The sequence below is a fragment of the Drosophila sulfurigaster genome, chromosome 3 (assembly GCF_023558435.1).
Source record: "Drosophila sulfurigaster albostrigata strain 15112-1811.04 chromosome 3, ASM2355843v2, whole genome shotgun sequence".
Classification (NCBI taxonomy): domain Eukaryota; kingdom Metazoa; phylum Arthropoda; class Insecta; order Diptera; family Drosophilidae; genus Drosophila; species Drosophila sulfurigaster.
The window spans coordinates 25,551,136-25,571,340 of NC_084883.1; the positions used below are offsets into that span (position 1 = coordinate 25,551,136).

Below are 20,205 nucleotides of genomic sequence, written 5' to 3' on the forward strand. Positions count from 1 at the left end.
TTGTTTAAGTATTTCAAGATCAATGACTTTTTTGTTCATTTCACTTTTACTACGCCTGTAATACTGTTCACTGCTTCTATTGCTTCTATTTCGTTTGTTTCGCTTTTGTTTTGTTTTGGCCTTGGAATCTATTTCGCAACTGTGTTTTGTCTTGCTTTGACATACAGACGACAGCTATATGTCCTTTTCTACCGCACTTATGGCATTCAGCATCGCGAAACTTGCACTTCTCTCTTTTGTGAGAATGTCCACAACCCGAGCACGATTTTAATGCGTTTTTGTTTGAGCTGGTAACTCTCGAGTTCTTTGAATACGCGTTTACTGCATTAAGTGGAATATTTTTTTCAACATTTTCTTTCAGCGTTGCTACGGTTTTGTCGTTGTCTCATAGGTTTCTGCAACTATGAGCACATCTTCCAGAGTTGGCTGTGACTTCTGAAGAGCAGATGCACGAACTGCATCGTATGGAGTATGTACTATGATCTGATCTCGTATCATTTCATCTACATATTTTGACAAACAACCTTCCGATTTACATACAAACTGACATTCACGAGCGATCCCGCGTAAATCGGCTACCCACTCTCTATGTGTTTGTGAATGTTGCATTCCTCTTTTAAAGAATTCGTACCGAGCTGCCACAATGTGTCGTTTCGTTGTGAAATGATCTGTGAGCTTGTCTGTGAGTTGTTTGTATGTATATGTGTTCAAATTGTTAGTGCCGAACAGATTTTTATGAGTTCAAATATTGTTACACCACACCACGAAAGAAAATAAGCTTTTGTTTTGATCTGCACTGACCGAATATGCATTAAAATGTTGCGATAATTGTTCGAGATATGACTCCCAATTTTGTATTTCTTTGTCAAATACATGAAATGGAGGACACAGAGATTCACCCGCGTGGCTTGAATCACTCACATTTGGAGCTGCGTTCTTTTCTAATATTTCTTGCATCCAATTGCGTTGCTGCTGCAATATCGCTGTTGTAAATTCTTGCTGTTGAGCAAGAATTGCTTGTATTAAGTTGTCATCTGCCGGCATCTTGATGAATATCAACGACTACGCGACACGATTCACTTTTATTTTATTTTTCTTCGAATTTTTCTCCTCGTCGCCAATAATGTTGTGTATGCGTTGCGTGATGTGTTCATATGAACTGACTTTATTGAATTGCCAGATTATTATTAGTATAATAATGTACGATAGTATTATTGTTAGTGAGGAGAGATTTTAAAGTTTTTAATTTATTTATTTATTATTATAACAGTTTTCAATATCAATCAGTAATTGTTCAAGTGTAGTGATGGCCTTAGATTGCGGAATCGTTTTTTGTAAGGCGTCAATATATCGATTGCCATTATGATCGACTTCTGGATCGGCATTTTGATGGACTTCTTTAACGACTTCTTGATCGATTTTATTTCTTGGACCATCACCGTATTCATCATCTCTTCTATTGCTACGCCCTTGGAGTTGCCAATTCTTCCACATTAGTTTCTTCCACATCATTAAGGCATTTATTGCAAAGAAACTTGCGACAAACAACATTAGCATGATGATTGTCAATATCGGCCATAGCAACGACAATTCGCATCGCGTGTCCGGTTTATATTCTGCATAGCATTCTAAGGGTTTCAGTCCAAATTGTTCTTCCTCATAATCTTGTCCTGAAATCATCCCAAGCGATATAATTGAATAAATCACGATTTTGGATAAAAACACACACATCATTGGGTTTTTTTAGCTTTTTAGTTAAAATATTTTGATTTGAACTGACTGTGAGCTCTGGGATTATATAGTCTAGGTAACTTTACCAAGATTATGTTTGCAATGGTATCTGAGATATTTTAGAATATTATTTCAACTTCATTTCAACTTGTCATCAAACTTTATAGATCTAGGTGTGTTTTTTTATGAACAAACGGAACGATGAACATTTCATTGACATTTATTTAAGAATTAATGACATTATTATCTCGTTTGTTTTCGGTAAATATACGTATCTGAGATTGCTCATCTGAAATTGTAGAAACTGCGATTAGAAGTTCTAATGTATGTTATGTACTATGTAAATATTATATGGTTAGTGGTACTACATCAGTACATTAATAGTGTAACTCCATTTTAGTAGCAGTGTTGTAAACCTTCGCAACTCTGTTATCGCTGCCATCAAAGCACACATTATTATCCTAGGCAAGTAGTAAACATACTCACACCTATTCAAACTATTTGAGTGCCATAATTTATTGAACTTCGAGCTGCCCTTGGGCACTTTCTCCACTCGGTATCTTGGGTTGCCATCTTGTTGTGTCGGGCTCTCAAAGCATAGTTTAATTTATAGTTGCAATCGACTCACCTGCTTATGTTCCGACATATTTTGAGTTCATTGTAAACATCATTTCCTGGCATTGTCTGGCAATGGCTGCGTAGTAAAATGGCAACGCAACTGGCCTAAAGCGTTAACCCAAACTCACAAATCGTGCGCATATTAGCTATCTGGCGGCGTCATTAACTTTTATAAAGGGCAACTGGGGCCATTGAATATCGCCCGCCCCATCCCAAGCCATTAACTTCAATTTGTTGCCACATAAAGGCAAAGTGGAGATTTTTGAGTGTATTGCGTAGCAGACGTATCCTTTAAAGCCAGACCGGAGCAGCCCCTTTTGCCATTTTGGAAAATATGTTTAATGAGCTGCACAAAATTAATTGTCGCAATGAAATCACGTGCCCAACAAAAAAAAGGACCGCAAGCATCGAGGCCACAATTCTGGTTAAATGGCGGAAATGGAAATGGCCATATTCAAAGTTCGAACTGAAGGTGAAACTGAATGGGGCAAAAATAATCGAATACGAATACACGAGTACTCGACTACTTGTTTATGCAAATTTGCAGCTGTAAAAGGGTGTCGCCACCAAAAGAAGCCCTGCAACCTGGCTGTGGCGGGAGTTAAGGGAGCAGAGGACAAGGGGCATTCAGCAGCTATTAGAAACCGTTTCCAAAGGACTCAAATTCTTGTAAACAATCCATCATTAACACATGCAAACACTTCTCCACTGTCTCTCTCTCTGTCCCCTTTAAACGTTCGATGCTGCCCCAGGGGGTGTTGCACGTGTCCGTGTCTGTTTGCGTTGTTGTCAGCTTAGACGACAGTCAGACAACGACGACAACACAACGACAGGGACATCGAGAGAATGGCAACATTTTGCCCGAATATGTGTCGTGGCCAGGACACAAAGGACGCGTGCTTATTATTCCTTTATTCGTATTGTTGTTGCCGCTCTTCTTCTTCGAGTTGTGAGCGTTGTTGCCACCGCTTGTGGCATGTGTTTTGTCTGTCGCCCGGTTTACTTGTTTGTTGTTGCTGCTGCTTTATGACCAAAGTTCGGTGTTTAGAGGCAAAAGTATCGTTTTTACTTTTACTTGCGGCTCATGCAAATTGTACAAGTTAAAATTTCAAAATGTTACTTTGCCCCCATTCCCCCTTCTGACTGCTACTGCTGCCCCTCATCGCAAGTTTAACCACACTGCTCGCCTCTTACTACTTTCACAGTGTCTAAATGATGGCTCATGTTATGTTATGGGCCTTGCTGCTGTCCGAAATCGCTCCCCAGGGAACTGAGACACTCTACTGTGTACTTTACGAGTATGTGCGTACACTGGCAGAAATTTATGAGCATCATATTGCAATTCAAATAAATATTTCATGAATAAGGCGTATTTATGTTCGGCCAGTTAGCATGTTAATTTGTAGAAAATAATTGTTTTATGAGTCGTATACTTTATTTTGACTTTTATTTTTGCTGTTAATGTTATAAGATTGGTAAAATACACAAGATTTTAAACCTTAAATCTTAAATGAAATTTCTTTAAAATTATGAATATTATAGATGGTTTCTATAGCAGCTCTATTTGTTTTTAATATCATCCTAAAACGTCATCTTATGTACTTAAATTAAAAGAACAAATTGAAAACTTTAATCGAAGGTGCTCGACTGTGAGATATCCGCTAACCATTTTCTATAAAAGCAAAAATATATTAAATAATTAATATACTAAAAAAAATCAAATATATATGGATATACTATTAGGTCATAGAGTACAAAATATACCAGATTGTCAACCAAAGCGAATAAAATCTGAGAACAGCACACTTTTAAAAGGTAAAAGCATAAATGAAGCACCATCTTGACTTCTCTCAGTGCAGCTTGAGTATGTAGAATGAGCACATTACACTGCACTTTATTTTGCAAGGATTTCCATGTTATCATCGTGCGGCACGTGGCGCCGCTGGAGTTGCTGTTGCTGTTGCCTTTGGCTTTGATTTGTTCCGTTCTCGCTGGAGAGGAACGGCTTTGAATGCCTTTTTAAATGGCTGCTGGCGTGTGACCCGGACTTGGAAGGAAAGCGCAGAAGGACGAAGGACGGGACGAGAAGACTTGTTGTGTGCCACATACAGAGGAGTATAATAGTATGTACGTAGGCAGCAGCTGCTGTTGCTGCTGTGGCACAAGAAATACGGCCAGCGGGTTGAACAACCTAAACAACAGACCAAACAACACAACACAACAAAACAAACATGCAGCGAAGCAGCCAAAACAAACTCGCTGACAGGGCAGGACATTGCCCCAAATTGTCGAGGCTCGAGCCTCGAGTGCTGTGCTAAACGAATGCGTGTGGCATGTGGCACGATGCACTTGCAGCAGCAGCTGCATAATGGCTGCTCCCAATTGGCAATTACCAAAAGCATTTCCAAGTCCAATGCCTGCCTCTATTTGTTGTATTAAATTAATGTTAATTGCACTCAGCGCTTCCAATTTTAATTAATAACGTTTCGAGGTTGCATCTCATTGTTGCTGTTGCTGCTGTTGTTGCACATGCAAATTGCGCATTTAATTGGATTAACGCACATTTCCTACGTCGACTACGAGCGATGTCTCCTCGCTGCCCAGCTGGCCAATTCATCATCGCTTGAGTTTATTTATGTTGCGTTTTAATTATGTCGCAACCGAGTCACCGTTGGAAGTGTGCCATGTCTGACTATGGAAAACGTAATGGAAATGGGATGGGGAAGGGGAACGGTAAGCGGGGGATGCGGATGTGCGGCTCGTTGCATATCTGGCGCATAATTCATATAACTTTGACTTGCATTGCGTCTTGATTAGCCACATTTCACTTTTGCACGAAACGAACTCACAAGTGAATAAAAGAAATCCATCCAGCTGAGCGACTGTCGATGCCAATTGATACCCTTTAACAATTTGTTATGATTGCCTTGTATCTGATTGCATTTGCAATCGCCATCGAGTACTCGTATTAACTCTCTTTACGGCTCACTAATTTTTATGCTGGCAGTTGCAGAAACCCAATTGCCCGATTCCCGATTGTTGTTCACCGATAACAATGAAGTTTCTGCTGCTGTTGTTATGGTGAAAGTAAATATCTTTTTCTCTCTTTCATGCTCTGAGCTCAGCTGCCAATCTGACAGTCAGTCCACCGAAAGATGTGTAGGCAACACAGAACTCCGATAAGTCCCTGAGAAATGCAAAACGCAAACCGCAAAAAACAACAAAAAAAAACCAAAAACAAAATGACAGCGTCATAATGCATAATCCTCAACCGCTGACATCAATACGCCAGTCAAAAGAGCACTCGTATTTGGATTGTGATCTCTGTGGTACTCCCCTTCTTCTTATTGTTGTTGTTCTTGGGTATCCAATATTTGCGCAGATTTGCATTGTTGAACATTAAGTGTGCCAAAATGTTTTTGTTTATGCGAAAATCCCATGAAAACTTCACGAGCATTGGCAAATTTTGCTGATGATGGGAAATTCTACGTTGTGATTGCGGCAATCGCCTGAGGAATTGGGTTACTCTGTGTGTGAGTGTGAGAGAGTGTGCTTGCATATTCATTCGACGCAGCTCATTCACATTCAAAGCTCATCAAAATATTCCTTTTAATGTGCACAATACTCATCGTAAAATGGCCCTTCACACAGCAGTATATCCACTTCAGTTTGCAGAGCGTTGACATTATGAAAGGGCCATGTCAGAACAGGACTCGAGGCCATCAGACATCAGCCATCAGCCGCCTGTTGCTGTTAATCTTGTAGTTATAATTGCTGTATTTTTATAAAAATGAAAGTTGATTCACGTTAAAGAGAATCCTTCAGCGCATAAAACTGGTCGCCAACTTGTCTCATGTCTGGCGACATTTATATATTTTTTTTCTTTTCCCTTTTTTTTTGGTTTGTGCTCGCCGTTGACAATTCATAATACATGCTTAGTCCTATAATTATCCTGCACCCTTTGCAGTCTACGACGTGGCTTGGCTTGGCCATTTTGCACCACCAGCTAAGTTAATGTCAACTCGAAAAATTTACGGTCACCTTTTCGTTTTATTAATTGCCGTGGCGCACGAAACTAGCAACCGAGTCCTGGGCCATGTCCTTGGTCGCTTTAGCTGCTTGTCGTCGCCAAATGCAAATCATAACAGTAGCGTTAAAGCTGAGCTCTCAACTATGTTATACCTGCACCTTTAAGAAAGTATATATTTAAATATTAATGCTAAGAGTATTATAAGCGAGCGAATCTTCTCCGTGTCTGAATATCTGCAACTTAATTGAGATACAAAACATCGAGGGAACTTTAAACAACCCCTAAAGATAGTCTAACTTTTCATATTCATAACTTGAGCATACCCTTTGCATGTGTTTCTGGGACGCCCATCGAAAGCATAAATATTAAAAGCCTAATTAATTTAACCCGGCATTCCAGTTTATTGTATTTATTACATTTCGTTGCCAATAATTGTAGCGCAGGCGCAGCGCAGCAGGTGTGAAATATTCACTCGATTTTCAGCTCCTTTTTCAGGTCCTTTTCAGCTGCCACACGACGACGGCACGCAAGTCGCGTTTTGTCATTTTACATGTAATAAACATTGTTAAATAATTAAAGTAAATTTTACAAGGATTACAAGACGAGTTGTCAGCCAAGTCTACCAGTCAGCTGCCTAAAGTTGGCTAAATGCGTCGGGACATGTCTGAAAGCTTCTCTGCAGCTGCAGGGCAATTATCACGATTTGATAACGATGCCAACTACTCAAAGTTCTCTTTCTACTGCTTAACTACGCTCTGTCTAGTCCATGACATGTCTGTTCTCCAGCTGCAATTGCCACGTTTCAGCCAGAGCAAATGATTGATGACGCAGGCAACATCTGAAAGATACTTCTGCATCTCGTAGATACTTTAACTTTAAATAGAATTTATATCCATGAGGCATCTCTCTAGATTATGCACACTTAATTTCAAGCCACTTTTACTCTTCGTTCAACTTCTTTTGTTCAGTAGTTGGCAAGTAGGTAAAAGTAGTTCGTCTAGTTTGCTCACAATTGAATGGCAAGCGCCAGGAGCAATCAATGAAATGGCTGTGTCCATATCCAAATCGATATCGCCGCTGGCCAGTTGTACTTTTAGTTTCATGAGTAGTCTACAGCAGGTGCTCCATGCGAAAGGCTTAAGCTCACTTACCCATTCACTATGCGCCATACTCTAACTTCAAGTCTACGCAACACATTGATTAAGATTGTAGTTAGTGCCATATAATATTAAAATCTTCTTGAATTATACAGATCACATAGACTAGAATTTGCGAGAGAAAGGTGAAGCATAGCCGACGATTAATGGTCACCTGTCCATAGAGACGAACGTCTGTCCTCTCCAAGCTGAGATGTAAACCCAGCAAAGAGTTCTGTAAGAGGTAGTTTTAATCTTAGGATATCTTATACTTCATTACAACAACTTACACTTCGTTCCAGCAATTCAGGCTGATCACATGAGCGACGCAAAATATCCTTAGTTTCCTTTGAAAATTTTTCCATTCGTCCTGTGGCGCTTCCCTGTGTAAATAGCAATAATATGCTGTTGATGCACAACGATGGCATTAGTAGTTGATATTTTAGGGGAATAATCATTTTGGGCTTCGAATAATAGATGCGTATGGTAAAATATAAAGATGTCATACAAAAATACGAAGTACGCATCAGAAAATAGAATAAAATGTGACTATAAACCGATGAAAATGTCTTGGTTACATTAATCAATTGCTGATGAATTCGTTGCAGACGTCGTAACTCTTTGTACTCTAAGCAGCGATGTTCCAAATCCTCCAGCCAACTTAGCACATTACAAAAGCATCGCCTGATGTTCCAGAGCATATATATACCAAAAATATAGGCGCCATTTCCAATCACTGAGCAACAAAGTTTATACACTCTGAAAAATTTAAAGTGCGTGGTGTCATCGCAAGTGACCAACACTATGGCATTCGATATGACGAATGCCATATCTCTCCAAAGATATAGTTTCTCTAGTTTCGGACTTTTGGAATTCATGCCAAAATATTTCTGAATTTTCTGCAATTCGCGAAATAATTTAACAATTTCAATTTGATGAAACTGAACCAAGTTTACGTAGACGCAATACCATCCGACATATTGATAACTATTGACAAAACTAAAAACACGTATAAAGTTGCTGCGAATAGCATGTATACGATCATGTTCATAAGTTGAATATATAGAAAAACACAGTAGACACAGTCCTAGGAAGTTTACAAAAACTGAATAATAGCATAGAAATCGCGATTTTCTTAATTGCCCGATGTCCATGTCAAAGTAAAACTTGCTGGATCCAGTGAAAGCGAAAAAGTATGACACCCAGGCTAACAGTTTATTCCTTGGCCAGCTCATCGTAATGACTATCAAAAAGTTGCAACGTGGTAGCTTGATAACTTAGTTAAGTTGCTTATAATAAATGCATGGATGTCAACCAAGTGACATTCGGATTATCTGTTGATAACGAATCAGCAATTTGTGTAAATTAAAGTCATCTTTATTTACTTAGCAGCAATAGTAATAATAAAGAGCAAATATATTAAAATTAGATTGGAGATTTGATAATAAAAATATGAAAGTGTGTTTTTCTTATAATTATGGATTTGATTTGATAATACAAATTTGATATACATACATTTAGTTATGGTCAACTTATCTATATTGAAAATAATTAGGAAATTTTTTGGATGATTGAAAGAGAATTTTTATCAATTAAAATTTAAAAAAGTAAATTCTAAAATAATAAAATAAAGAATATTCAACAGTCGATGCAACTCAATTTATTCCCAGTTTTTTGATGCGATGCTGCTTCTGCTGCTGTTGCTGAGGCGGTTGCAACTTGCAGCGTTCATGTTCATATGGTTAACGATATTGATGGATAACAAGTTTGCCGCTTAGCACTTGGAAAGTAGGTGAGTTGGCCAGGCCAGTGCACGATTGGGTGCATTTGAAAAGCTGTGCGGTGTTGTGTTGTGTTGTGTTGGGCATTGTGAATGCCATGAGTCATGAATAGTAATGAGGAAATTGCTTTGCGCTTAAGTTAATTGTTAAACGTGCATTCATTAACCATTGTGCCGCCTGAGTGAAAACATTGATTGAAAATTCTTCATTTTTTCTTCTTCAATCAAAGCATTTCACTTTGCATTAACTGCTTGCATCAAAACGTTTTACAATTAATCAAAGCTTAATATTTACATTAATTATGTTTAGAAAGCTCTTCAAAATATTATGGCTTGCAGTGTATCACATTTGTATATCGATAACTTTTGGTAATTAATCGTTTTTATGAGCTTGCTGTAATAATAAATGTGTGGCAACACTGTTAAATTGTAAATACAAATTAATCATGTCATTAAATACAATTTATGTTCATATGTAAATGAGATGTTAGTTTTAATAAGAACCTAAAAATGATTATTTTGATAAACATTTTAAATTAGAAATACAAAATAATCATGTGATTAATTATGAGTTGAATAAGATGTTCCATTTGAAAAGCTTAAATTAAAAATTTGTTTAATTTAAAAATGAACATGTCATTAATTAAGATCCAAATAAGAAGTGAATGAAATTGTCTTGAAAATGTTTAGTTTGGTATCATTTTAAAACATTGCAAATTCGAAAGCAAATTAGACTAGCTTCCCCAATTGAAAATCCTGAACTTCTTAAGAAGTCTTTGATCAGCAGCAGCGTAACTGATCGCAATTGCAAACTGTCAGACTGGGAGATCCTTTAAATCTGTTGTCGACTGCATCCGCTCAGCCGTTTGGCCAAAAGCCATGCCATCCTATGCCATGCCATGCAACGCCATCTCATCGCCCTTTTGTTGCCAATCCCATTAAGCGAGCGAGCTGACGACTCGTCGTCACTTTGAAGTGCCACAAATGAAGTCGTTTGCTGATGATGAGGAGCACAACAGCCAGAGCATAAACAAGTTCGAGTTCCATAATTTCCTTGGTTTCTAATTTTAGCACAAGCAAATGCTGGTTGTTATGCATTTAGTTGTTGTTGTTGTATGCAAAAGTAGCCGCCAGATCATTAGTGCACACAGGATGCGGATGCAGATGCGGATGTAAATGCTGCAGACACCGCAGCATATTTTTGCCCTATAGCACGTTAATGCGCATTTCGTTGCAGCAGCAAAAAATAAGCGAAAAAGTTGTTAAAATTAATGTGACAAATTGTTTTTTGGCTGGAGAGCGCGCGCGCGCTCGACATTTGACCCACATGGCTTTGACTTCCTTGGCGTCGACTCCAGTCTGTGTTACAGTCTCCAGTTGTTTACCTCAGCAATCAGCGCTCAGCACTCTTGAAGAACTCATCGATAGCATGCGAATTGTGAATGCGATTGCGAATGTGGCTGACTTGGGGAATGACTTTGCGACCACCACGACGACAACAACAACAACTCCGATGGCGACGACGACGACGGCATCTTGGCTGCTCGGTTGTCTGACGTCGCCGTTCAGTCTGACCCAGTTTCTCGGTCTTATGGCAGACAAATTGTCTGCGCGATATGTTTTCAGCCCCACACAGATTGTTTATGATGCTTTTGAACTTTGCTTTAAAAGCGCCCAGCACAGCAAAAGAAGAGAAGTCGCAAAAAAAACAACAACAGCAATCAAAAACGACGTCATCGAATGTGGCACTTTTGGTAGTCAGCAGCAGCTCATCATGTCTTGTGCCACCAAGGTGACCTGTCTGTTTGTGGCATATTTAAGTGGTGGAAAGTGGCATGTGATATACGGTAAATTCAATTATCGTGAATTGTGGGTGAAAAGTCATCTAACCCTTGCTTGCAGCAAAACTAGAAGGGAAACAGAGTCAACGTCAAACAACACTTTGTTATCTGCAAATTAGTTTTCCAGCTATTTGGCCACATTTTACATGCATCAATGGCTTTTATTTGCACTTACTTGCAGTTCTTAAAGCCAAAAGCCAACTCTCTTTTTTCTCCACATTTGCTGAGGAATTCACGAGTCAGCAAAGGTCTGAAGCAGCAAAAACACATGCATAACTTGTTAGTCGCCTCACCCAATATCGTAATTGTGACAGAATTAAGCTTTATATGCGTATGTGTCAAGGGACGAGAGCTCCCCATCATCATCATCATTCGCAATGCAGACAACTGTCGAAAAAGTGCAACTGGACAGCAGCCGCATTGCCACAACGTGGCTGATGTCAACAGCCAGGGGAGCCAAAGACATAGTTGGAGCTGTGAGCTGAGAGCTGGGAGTTGTGAATGTTGATCCCCCACAGACACAACCGCAAGAAACGCAACAGCGGCACATAAAACTGTCAAAGTCGTGTGTGAATGCACAGTGCCAGCTAACTGCAATGCTACAGTTCAAACTAAAAGAAATTTAGTTTTTAAAAAGTCATTGAAACTTTTACAAAAAGTACAGCTTAAAGAGACAGTTTTAAGGTAAAGCAAAAATATAATTTTGTTATGTAAAAACAATGTAAAGAAAATGAAACATATTTAACTTATTTCGAAGCTTGACAAATTCATCTAATGCACATAAAGTTGTTTGTCCTGTCTGACCAGAGCATGACTGCTTATATATTTACTTATTTACCACTCTTCAAATTGGAATGTGCTGTATTGTATTAATACCCATTTAATGCGAATACTGTTAGTCGGCACTGTGAAGCCACACACACAGAATTCATATCCCTAGTGGCTCCATTCGCAGATTTTGGAAGCTGCAACTGCCGCCCACATGTCAACAGCAACTTGCAACTAGCAAGTTGCACAAATCAAGTCAACAATAGAGGAATCCATTGCATTTATTAGATTTAGATGCAGCTGCAGTCGCTCTTGGAGTTGGAATTGCAGCACGAGGAGAGTTATTTGCAAGTATGAATATGTGCATATATATCCGCATGTTGTTGGTGTTGGCCACATTGTGCCATTGACTTTGCAACTTTACGATGTGGCGACTGACGAGAGGCGAGCTGCTGCTGTTGCTCTCAGTCTGTCATTTAAAGGGGCAAACAAAGAAGTTTGTCATCGGCCAAATACACACACACACACACACACACACGTCCAAACGGGTATTTACACTGCAGCATAAGTTGCGAGACAGTCTGTAAATTGTACTTCCACTTGTATTGGCATCACAGCATCGCCAACCGGAAGTGCAACTCAAACAACAGCCCAACAACAGACCAACAGCGTCAGCAACACGCATCCCAAAACTGGCTACTGAAGTGCACACACAAAAGCAAGAAAAGTTTTGAGTTTCATTCGAAACTGACTAGAGTTGATGCCACTCTCAGTTCTATAGAGATTCTGACGTTGCTGCTGCTATCAGTGTTAGTTTCATACTTCATGCTTTGACAGTATTTGCATTCGGCAAATCATATTTTCTTTTGTCTAGAAAGTTTTTCACTTTTACGCAAACCCTTGCCAGAAGAGAGAAGCACATACAAAAGTTGCATATTTAAAACTATTTAAAAACGATAATTGCAGCATAAATCGATTTTGTTAGTGTGGTAGCTGAAAGCAACATAGTTATCGATTTATTGTCGGCTTCTTAAAGTGTTGGTTAAGTTTTAAAGCTTTAAGCTTGCGTTGAATATGCAGCTTCCGTAGTCTGTTCCTTTCTCTCTCATTGTTTCCTTTTATGTACATTGCACGCTCATTTACAGAATTATTCAGTTTATTTTTTTGGACGTGAACGTGGTCGCCAGCTGATGGCAAGGCATAGATAAAATGGCGCAGACGCTATAATTATGGCTGGCTAGCTGGCGTTTTATTTCATTTTCACTCAATGAAGCGCAATAATTGCTGCGATTAATGCAAATTCTTCTAACGCTTCAAAGGCATAAAATTTGACTGCACAAAAGGCGGCGGCACATGGCTAACGCCATAGTCAGAGCACAGAGCACGCCCAGCACAGTTATACACCCGCTGGCAAGCATATACATACATACATATAGAAGTTGGGTCGCGTCGAGACAACTGTCAACCCCTTACAACAACGACCTCTTTGGTCTCCTTGCCTTGGCGTCGGTTAATACTGGCAATGTGTATGCAAATGAGTTTCCAATGACTTGGTCCGAAAACAAAACATCGCACAAACCAACAACAGCAAGGATGATGTCTGTTGCACTTGAACTTGGCTTCTGCCACCACTCCTTACAGTGCTGCCGGCTGCCTGCTGCTTTCCTCTGCCACTTCGCCATTAACCATGTGTGTGTGTTGCAAAGAAAGCGAGCAAGACTAGCATTTTGTGCATAGCTGGCACTTTTACTGCCAGCCGTCTGTGTGGCATGCCCCTTGTGGCTTGTCGCACTTTAAGCGCTCTACGCTCAGTCAGATAAGAGTTTAGTGCACGCTCTTTATTTCCACCGGCTTATCACAAAATTTAAAAGCCACTTCGCATTGACACTGGCAGCCGCAATGGTCGATCAACCTTTTAAGTCCATTGCTTCGGCTGCATGTCACTAAAATTTTACGACACAACTTGTCCAAGCGGCTGTTCGCCCTTCCAGCTTTTAATTTATTTAATACGAAGTTTACCGCGCAGCTTTTGAATCTCTGAAGTAGTGTTGAAAAGCGCTACAGTATTTGGGAAGCGTTACCAGACAAATAGAAACTTGTTGCTTTGGCGCAAGTTGGCAGCACGAGCATTTTCGTAAACAAGAGGAAGACGGAGAGCTTATAAAACAACAAGAGTTTGGATAACATAATAAAATATTAGCTGCTGCTAAATGTCTAAGCACACTTTAATAGGTACGTTTAACCTAAGCCTGCAGTATGGATTAATTGAATAATAATAATATTAGTGGTCCTCCTTGATAGGTGGCGGCACAGGTTTCATTGGCAGTCATCTGGCCAAATATTTGACCCAAAGAGGCTATGAAGTAACCGTCGTTTCCCGGATGCCCGGTGCGAAACGGATCACCTGGCACGAAATCGAAAAGAATGGTCTACCAAGCACAGTCAACTCGGTGGTCAATGCCACTGGCCAGAATGTGCTGGACCCGAGCCGCCGTTGGACACCTGGCTTCAAGCAGAATGTTTGGAACTCGCGTGTGAACTCGGCAAAAACGTTGTGCAATGCTGCCAATGCATCGTCCCAGGTCACATCTTTTGTTAACCTCTGTGGAGTTAGTTTGTATCGACCATCGGATACTAAGGTGTACACAGAGGAGGACAAAGGCGAGGATTACGACTACATGTCCCGCTTGTGTCTGGCATGGGAGGAAGCAGCTCGCACTGGCGACAGCACGGAACCATCAATCAAATCAGTGAGTACATTAATACTTGCCTACAGTTGTGTTTAACCTTATTCCATTTTTCTTAGGCCATAGTACGCACTGGTGCCGTTGTGGGGCGTGACGGAGGCCTGATCAAAGGGATTTGGCTGCCATTTAAGCTAGGATTAGGTGGACCCATGGGCACTGGACAGCAGATAATGCCTTGGATACACATGCACGATCTGTGTGCTCTCATCCAGTACATAATTGAGAACTGTAAAACGGGTATATTTAATGGCGTGGCACCTGAGATAGTTAGCAACAAAGGATTCTCCCAGGTACGTTACCGTTTTTAGAGCTTTCGTTTTTGAGAAAAGTAAAAATCCATTTAGTAATATCCACTTGTCTGCCTTCTTAATATTCTAACACTCGGCTAAAGTGTGTCGAAATTCTTTACCTTTGAATCTATAATAAAATGTTAAGAAATTAAATGATATAAAACTTATAATTACATAGTATAAGTTATAGTTATGATTTCCCTTAGATTTCTTACATTCTAATGGCTTTAATCTGTATACATTATTTTTTAGGCCTTTGCATCAGCAATCAATCGCCCCTGCCTCTTCAATGTGCCTGAGTTTGTGGTGAAAACCATCTTTGGTGAGGAGCGCGCTGCCTTGGTGTTGGAAGGAGCCAAGATCGAACCGAAGAGAACTCTCTCCTCGGGATTCCAATTCAAATATCCCAATGTGAAATCGGCTGTTGCTGAAGTGATCGGCAAATAAGTTAAAAATACCTCTACAAATGCTTAACATTGGCTTTCCTGTGTTATTTGTTATTTAGTTGATATTCATTTGTTATTTTTAGTATAACCAAATTAAACTAGAGCATGCACGAGTCGCAAATTTAATGAATTTATACACACAACTCTATTATTTTGGGGGCAGTAATTTGAAAAATGATCGAATCTAATATATTCATCCATTAGTCACGCACTCTTTGCCCCTCTTCGCATCTATTATGACTTGGTTAACTAATTGCTACCGCGCTATGACAGACGAGTAAAATCTAATTAAAATAGGAACTCGAAGCTATCTTTAGCACGATGAAGCTTAAAACAAAAAAAGAAAGTATCAATACTTAGAAACACGTTTCTAAGCAAAGGTGTAATAATTCAGTTATAATATACGCTGATATTATGAAATAGAAAACAATTAAATCACATTGTCAACAACAATAATGATTTGTATAAAAAAAAAATAAAAAGATGAACTGTGATTCACACTATGAATTGCTTTATTTTTTGTATGAAAATTGTCATGTTCATGGGAATGAACTTAATTATATTTAATAATGCAAATAGATTAAAATAAAATTACAAGACTCGATATCATTTTCGTGTATTCCAAGAAAAAATTACATTTTTTGCACTACGGCCTGAAATTTTCGATTATCTAGAAACAAAAATCTGAATGTCAATTGAATTAATTTTGGCAATCTACGACAATAATGACATACTATATAACAGATTGTTTCAAAGTTGGCAAAACAAAAAAAAAACCTTCATTTGTTTGTGCCGATGAACACCACGAGGCGTCGAGTTAATATAGATGATTAAGTATATATTCATAATTACACCCGCAACAGAACGTTGAGCTTCAGCTCATAGTATAAAATAGGCACACATCTGAAAGCGAACCTCAGTCAGAGTTTGAAACGCAAAACATAAAATGCTATCGAAATCTCAACAACTATTGCTCGTGCTCGGTTTCTGTTTGGTAAATAAATGATAAATAGTTGTCAAGTTAATTACTACTATTAGAATGCATCACGAACTAGGGCGTGGCTAGCGCGGATGTAGACTGCAGCAAGAGGCCCAACTTTGTGGATCCCCACACCTGTTGTCCGCTCCCAGAGTTTATCTCAGACGACTTGAAGGAGAAATGCCAGGAGTACAATGTAACAATGCCACCGCCGCCAGCGATGTCTGGTGAGCAGAACGGAGAAGGCAGACGTCATCATCCTCACCACCACAACCATCCATCTCCAGTAAGCGTATTAGCAGAATCCTATGGAGCTTCCCATTCAGCTGATTGTTTCCTTTGTAGTGCTTCATGTCTTGCGTCTTCAACGAGACCGGAATTTACGAGGACGACAAAGTTGATTCGGACAAGCTGAAGGACTACCTTCAAGTGGTCTTCAAGGATGATTCCGATCTGCAGACTTTGGCCACCGATGCGTTCACCGCTTGTGCCACCAAAATTGAGGAGTTCAAGAGCAAGATGGGAAATCGTCCACCACCTCCTCCCCCAACCGGTCTTCCTTTCTGCCCAATGAAGCCTGCCTTCCTTATGGGCTGCGTGTACAAGAAGATGTTCAAGGACTGTCCTGCTGCTATTTGGACTGATACCCAGGAGTGCAACGATGCTCGGGAGCACTTTGAAAACTGCAAGCCACCACATCGTCGTTCTCCCAATTCCCAGTAAAAGAGTTTTCAGGCAACCTTCTTTCAAATATGTCCTAAACAAAATACCTCATTTTCAATATTCAAAATTTGTAACTGCTCAATAAATAAATAATGATTTTACCTCGGAATATTTTAAATATCAATTTGCTTATTATTTACCTAAAAATTTGATGCTGGGTTTTGAAAGAGTCTGCAAAATATCTCAATTTCAAAAGAATAGTAAAATTTGAATTCAAGATTGAATTTCATTTCAATTATGTAATTTCCAAAATGCCATAGAGGATAACCTAGTAAGGAATGTTTATATTTACACTCCTTTATCATTTCAACTTTTTAGTAAACGAATTTTCATTAAATCTTTGTTTTTCAACTTTACTATTAAAATTGCATGTGAAACATACGATAATCTGGGAACAAAAATTCTGTCAATAGAATTAATTATGGCAATACATAACAATAATTACATGCTAGTTAGTAATATTAAAGTACGAGTATCTGATCATAATTACAGTCATTACTTTAGCTTCAGGATGTCTATATAATGGGAACTCATTTCAATTCAACCTTAGTCAGATTTTGAAATACAAAACTCAAAATGCTATCGAGATGTCAACTATTATTACTATTGCTTGGACTATTTTTGGTAACTAAAGGATAAATAGTTCAGAGGTATACTGTATAGAATTAAACGAAATATAGGTCGTAGTTAACGCGGATGTGGACTGCAGCAAGAGGCCCAAGCTTATGAATCCCCGAACCTGTTGTCCGCTCCCGGAATTTATCTCCGCAGACCTTAAGCAGAAATGTGTGGAATACAACGTAACACCGAATGGTGAGCCGATCACAGATGACACACGGTTTCATCAACCATCTCCAGTAATACATAAACGGTCTATAGTGGATTTGGCTGATCATTTATTTATTTTCATTACAGTGCTTTGTCTCTTGTATCTTTAATAAGATTGGAGTCTACGAGAACCAGAAGGTTTATATTGACAAGCTGAAGGACTATGTGCAGGTACAATTTAAGGATAATTCCGAAATGCAGAATTTAGCCATCGATGCATTCACAACTTGTGGCTCCAAAATTTCTGAGTTCAAGGATATGAAGGGTGATTTTCCTTCATTGTGTTCCTGGACACAAACTTTCCTGGTGGTCTGCGTGTATAAAGAAATGTTAAAGAACTGTCCAGCTACTCTTTGGAGTAATACCCAGGAGTGTAATGATGCTCGAGAGTATTTTGCCAACTGCAAACCTTCCAAAAAGTGAAAAGTGAAGTAAGGTTTTTAAAAAACCTTATGTGCAAGTGTACCAATATGAATTGATTGCTTAAATAACTAATGTGTAACATGAATTATTATATTAAATGTCCTTCAATAAATGTTAAATGAGTTTGGATTTAATTAGAATAACAGCAAATGCTTTGGTGTTATAATTTCATAATTTAAAAATAAATTCATAATTGCCAACAACTAAATATGAAATGAATTGAAACCTTGATAAGGTTATTTTATTTTACCATAAAAAATCCAGAGTATAAAGTAACTTCTAGTCGAACAGTCATCTATGTAACTCATTTTCAATTTAACATTTTAGTATTCAGTGTTGGGTTTTCCTTTCGTTTGTCCTTTGTGGTTCTTATCGGAATGTCGCACGTCTGGCCGCGCAATGAAATAGAAAATTAGATTTTCAATTGGAAATTGCTTATCGAGCGCATGTGCCAAGCAGCCAGGCAGTTGCTCAGTTTAGTCCTTACTTTCAATTGCTTCCTGGCAGGCTTCCGACATGGACGTGAAAATGGAGAAGCTCGAGCGAGAACTGGAGGAATTCCTTGCTGACTGCAGAAAGCAAAAGTTCAGCGATGAAGAAATGCGTTTTATATGTCAGCCAATCGTTTGGTACTTTCGTCGATTGACTATCCGGCGATGGATTCTATGGTTCCTTCTGCCCATCCTGGTAGTCTATTTGTTATGGAACTATTGCGACACCTGTGCTTGGTCAGCCAGTGCTGTGGGTCGATTGCTGCTCATCCAGCTGCTGCCCTATTGGGACTGGACTCCATATTACTACAACAGATGTTTGATTGAGCGAGCGGAGCCAGCGGATAGTAAAATCGACGAGCCCAAGCCGCTGGGCAGGCACGAGACTCTCTGGGAGAACTGTGTGCTCTGCGAATCGCTAGGTGAGAAGACTCAATTGAGTAAGCTTTAATTATCCTCGGCTATTTCCTCTGCAGATACAATTCCTATAGCTTCTAATGTGAGTTACTCCATGCTGGAAACGGAATATCTAGAGCGAGGATTGCCCGTCATCGTCACAGATTGTCAGGTGCAGCAAGATTTGGATAGTTTGCTGCAGCGAATAAACGATAAGACGCCTCAAGTGCTAAACAGCAAACCCTGCGATGTATCCACGAATCTGCTATTGAGGCATCTCTTCAATATAGATGCGGCACTTGAGAAAATAAGTGGATATCAAGCAACAGCTTCCTCAATGGCTTGGCATCTGCAGTTCCGCAACTGCGAAACGAAGAGTGTGAAGGCATCGAGAGTCTATGCACCTCGACCTTATTACTATCCACGTCATCTGGAACCCTTCTACTCCAGCTGGCTGCTGATGGCGCACAACACGCGTCGTCCGCTGCAGGAAATCTATGTGCGTGGCTTGATCTTTGTGCAACAGCTTAGCGGACACTTTGAGCTGCGTTTACGTCCCAAGCAGCCTTGCGATGGAAACGTTTGTCCCAATCTCAGCTTGCGTCTGTCTGCTGGTGAGTGTCTGGTCTACTCCACGGATCTCTGGCGACTCAGCTATGGCTTGCAGAAGCCTGATCCTAGAAACACCTCCGTAGCCACAGTGCTCGAAGTGGACTGGGAGCGATAATGAAGCTGGCTTTCAAATGTGTGCTGTTCAATGCTAATTATTTCAATATATGAAGCAATAGTCCTTTCGATCATGGTTGTCTCATAAAAATAATACTAGTGTGAAGTAAATATTTAAAAATTAAGATTCAAACAGCTCTTCACTTCTTCTAATAATAATAATACAATTTCTCCCCTGAGAAAGTCAATAAAAAATAAATAACACAGATTGTAGTAAAAAAATTCAACGATTACTATCAATTATAATTTAAC

General features: G+C 39.5%; 5 protein-coding genes across 8 annotated transcripts; 4 read left to right on the forward strand and 1 right to left on the reverse strand.

The window, feature by feature from the left end:
* Positions 1-6,830: 6,830 nt before the first annotated feature.
* On the reverse strand, positions 6,831-8,335 carry LOC133843826 (uncharacterized). Its single transcript, XM_062277556.1, has 2 exons — positions 7,806-8,335; positions 6,831-7,750 (listed from the first exon to the last, which is right to left on the reverse strand). Exons 1-2 carry the CDS (start codon positions 8,214-8,216, stop codon positions 7,592-7,594), a joined length of 570 nt encoding a protein of 189 aa, XP_062133540.1. The 5' UTR covers positions 8,217-8,335; the 3' UTR covers positions 6,831-7,591.
* A 5,669-nt stretch (positions 8,336-14,004) lies between these two features.
* On the forward strand, positions 14,005-15,396 carry LOC133843822 (epimerase family protein SDR39U1). The gene is made up of 4 exons (XM_062277549.1): positions 14,005-14,136; positions 14,206-14,654; positions 14,711-14,941; positions 15,194-15,396. Exons 1-4 carry the CDS (start codon positions 14,115-14,117, stop codon positions 15,386-15,388), a joined length of 897 nt encoding a protein of 298 aa, XP_062133533.1. The 5' UTR covers positions 14,005-14,114; the 3' UTR covers positions 15,389-15,396.
* Positions 15,397-16,263: 867 nt separating this feature from the next.
* Positions 16,264-17,207, forward strand: LOC133843825 (general odorant-binding protein 67-like). The gene is made up of 3 exons (XM_062277555.1): positions 16,264-16,381; positions 16,443-16,652; positions 16,712-17,207. The coding sequence occupies exons 1-3, from the start codon at positions 16,334-16,336 to the stop codon at positions 17,087-17,089; spliced, it is 636 nt and encodes a 211-aa protein (XP_062133539.1). The 5' UTR covers positions 16,264-16,333; the 3' UTR covers positions 17,090-17,207.
* A 409-nt stretch (positions 17,208-17,616) lies between these two features.
* On the forward strand, positions 17,617-18,360 carry LOC133843828 (general odorant-binding protein 67-like). 4 transcript variants are annotated; one of them, XM_062277561.1, is made up of 3 exons: positions 17,617-17,713; positions 17,770-17,902; positions 18,005-18,165. In XM_062277561.1, exons 1-3 carry the CDS (start codon positions 17,666-17,668, stop codon positions 18,025-18,027), a joined length of 204 nt encoding a protein of 67 aa, XP_062133545.1. In that variant the 5' UTR covers positions 17,617-17,665; the 3' UTR covers positions 18,028-18,165. The 4 variants fall into 4 exon arrangements, with proteins under 4 accessions (XP_062133545.1, XP_062133542.1, XP_062133543.1 ...); XM_062277558.1 differs by having other exon boundaries at positions 17,618-17,713; positions 17,770-17,946; positions 18,005-18,359; XM_062277559.1 differs by having other exon boundaries at positions 17,650-17,713; positions 17,753-17,946; positions 18,005-18,359.
* Positions 18,361-18,669: 309 nt separating this feature from the next.
* Positions 18,670-20,009, forward strand: LOC133843172 (uncharacterized). Its single transcript, XM_062276601.1, has 2 exons — positions 18,670-19,253; positions 19,308-20,009. The coding sequence occupies exons 1-2, from the start codon at positions 18,857-18,859 to the stop codon at positions 19,952-19,954; spliced, it is 1,044 nt and encodes a 347-aa protein (XP_062132585.1). The 5' UTR covers positions 18,670-18,856; the 3' UTR covers positions 19,955-20,009.
* The last annotated feature ends 196 nt before the right edge of the window (positions 20,010-20,205 follow it).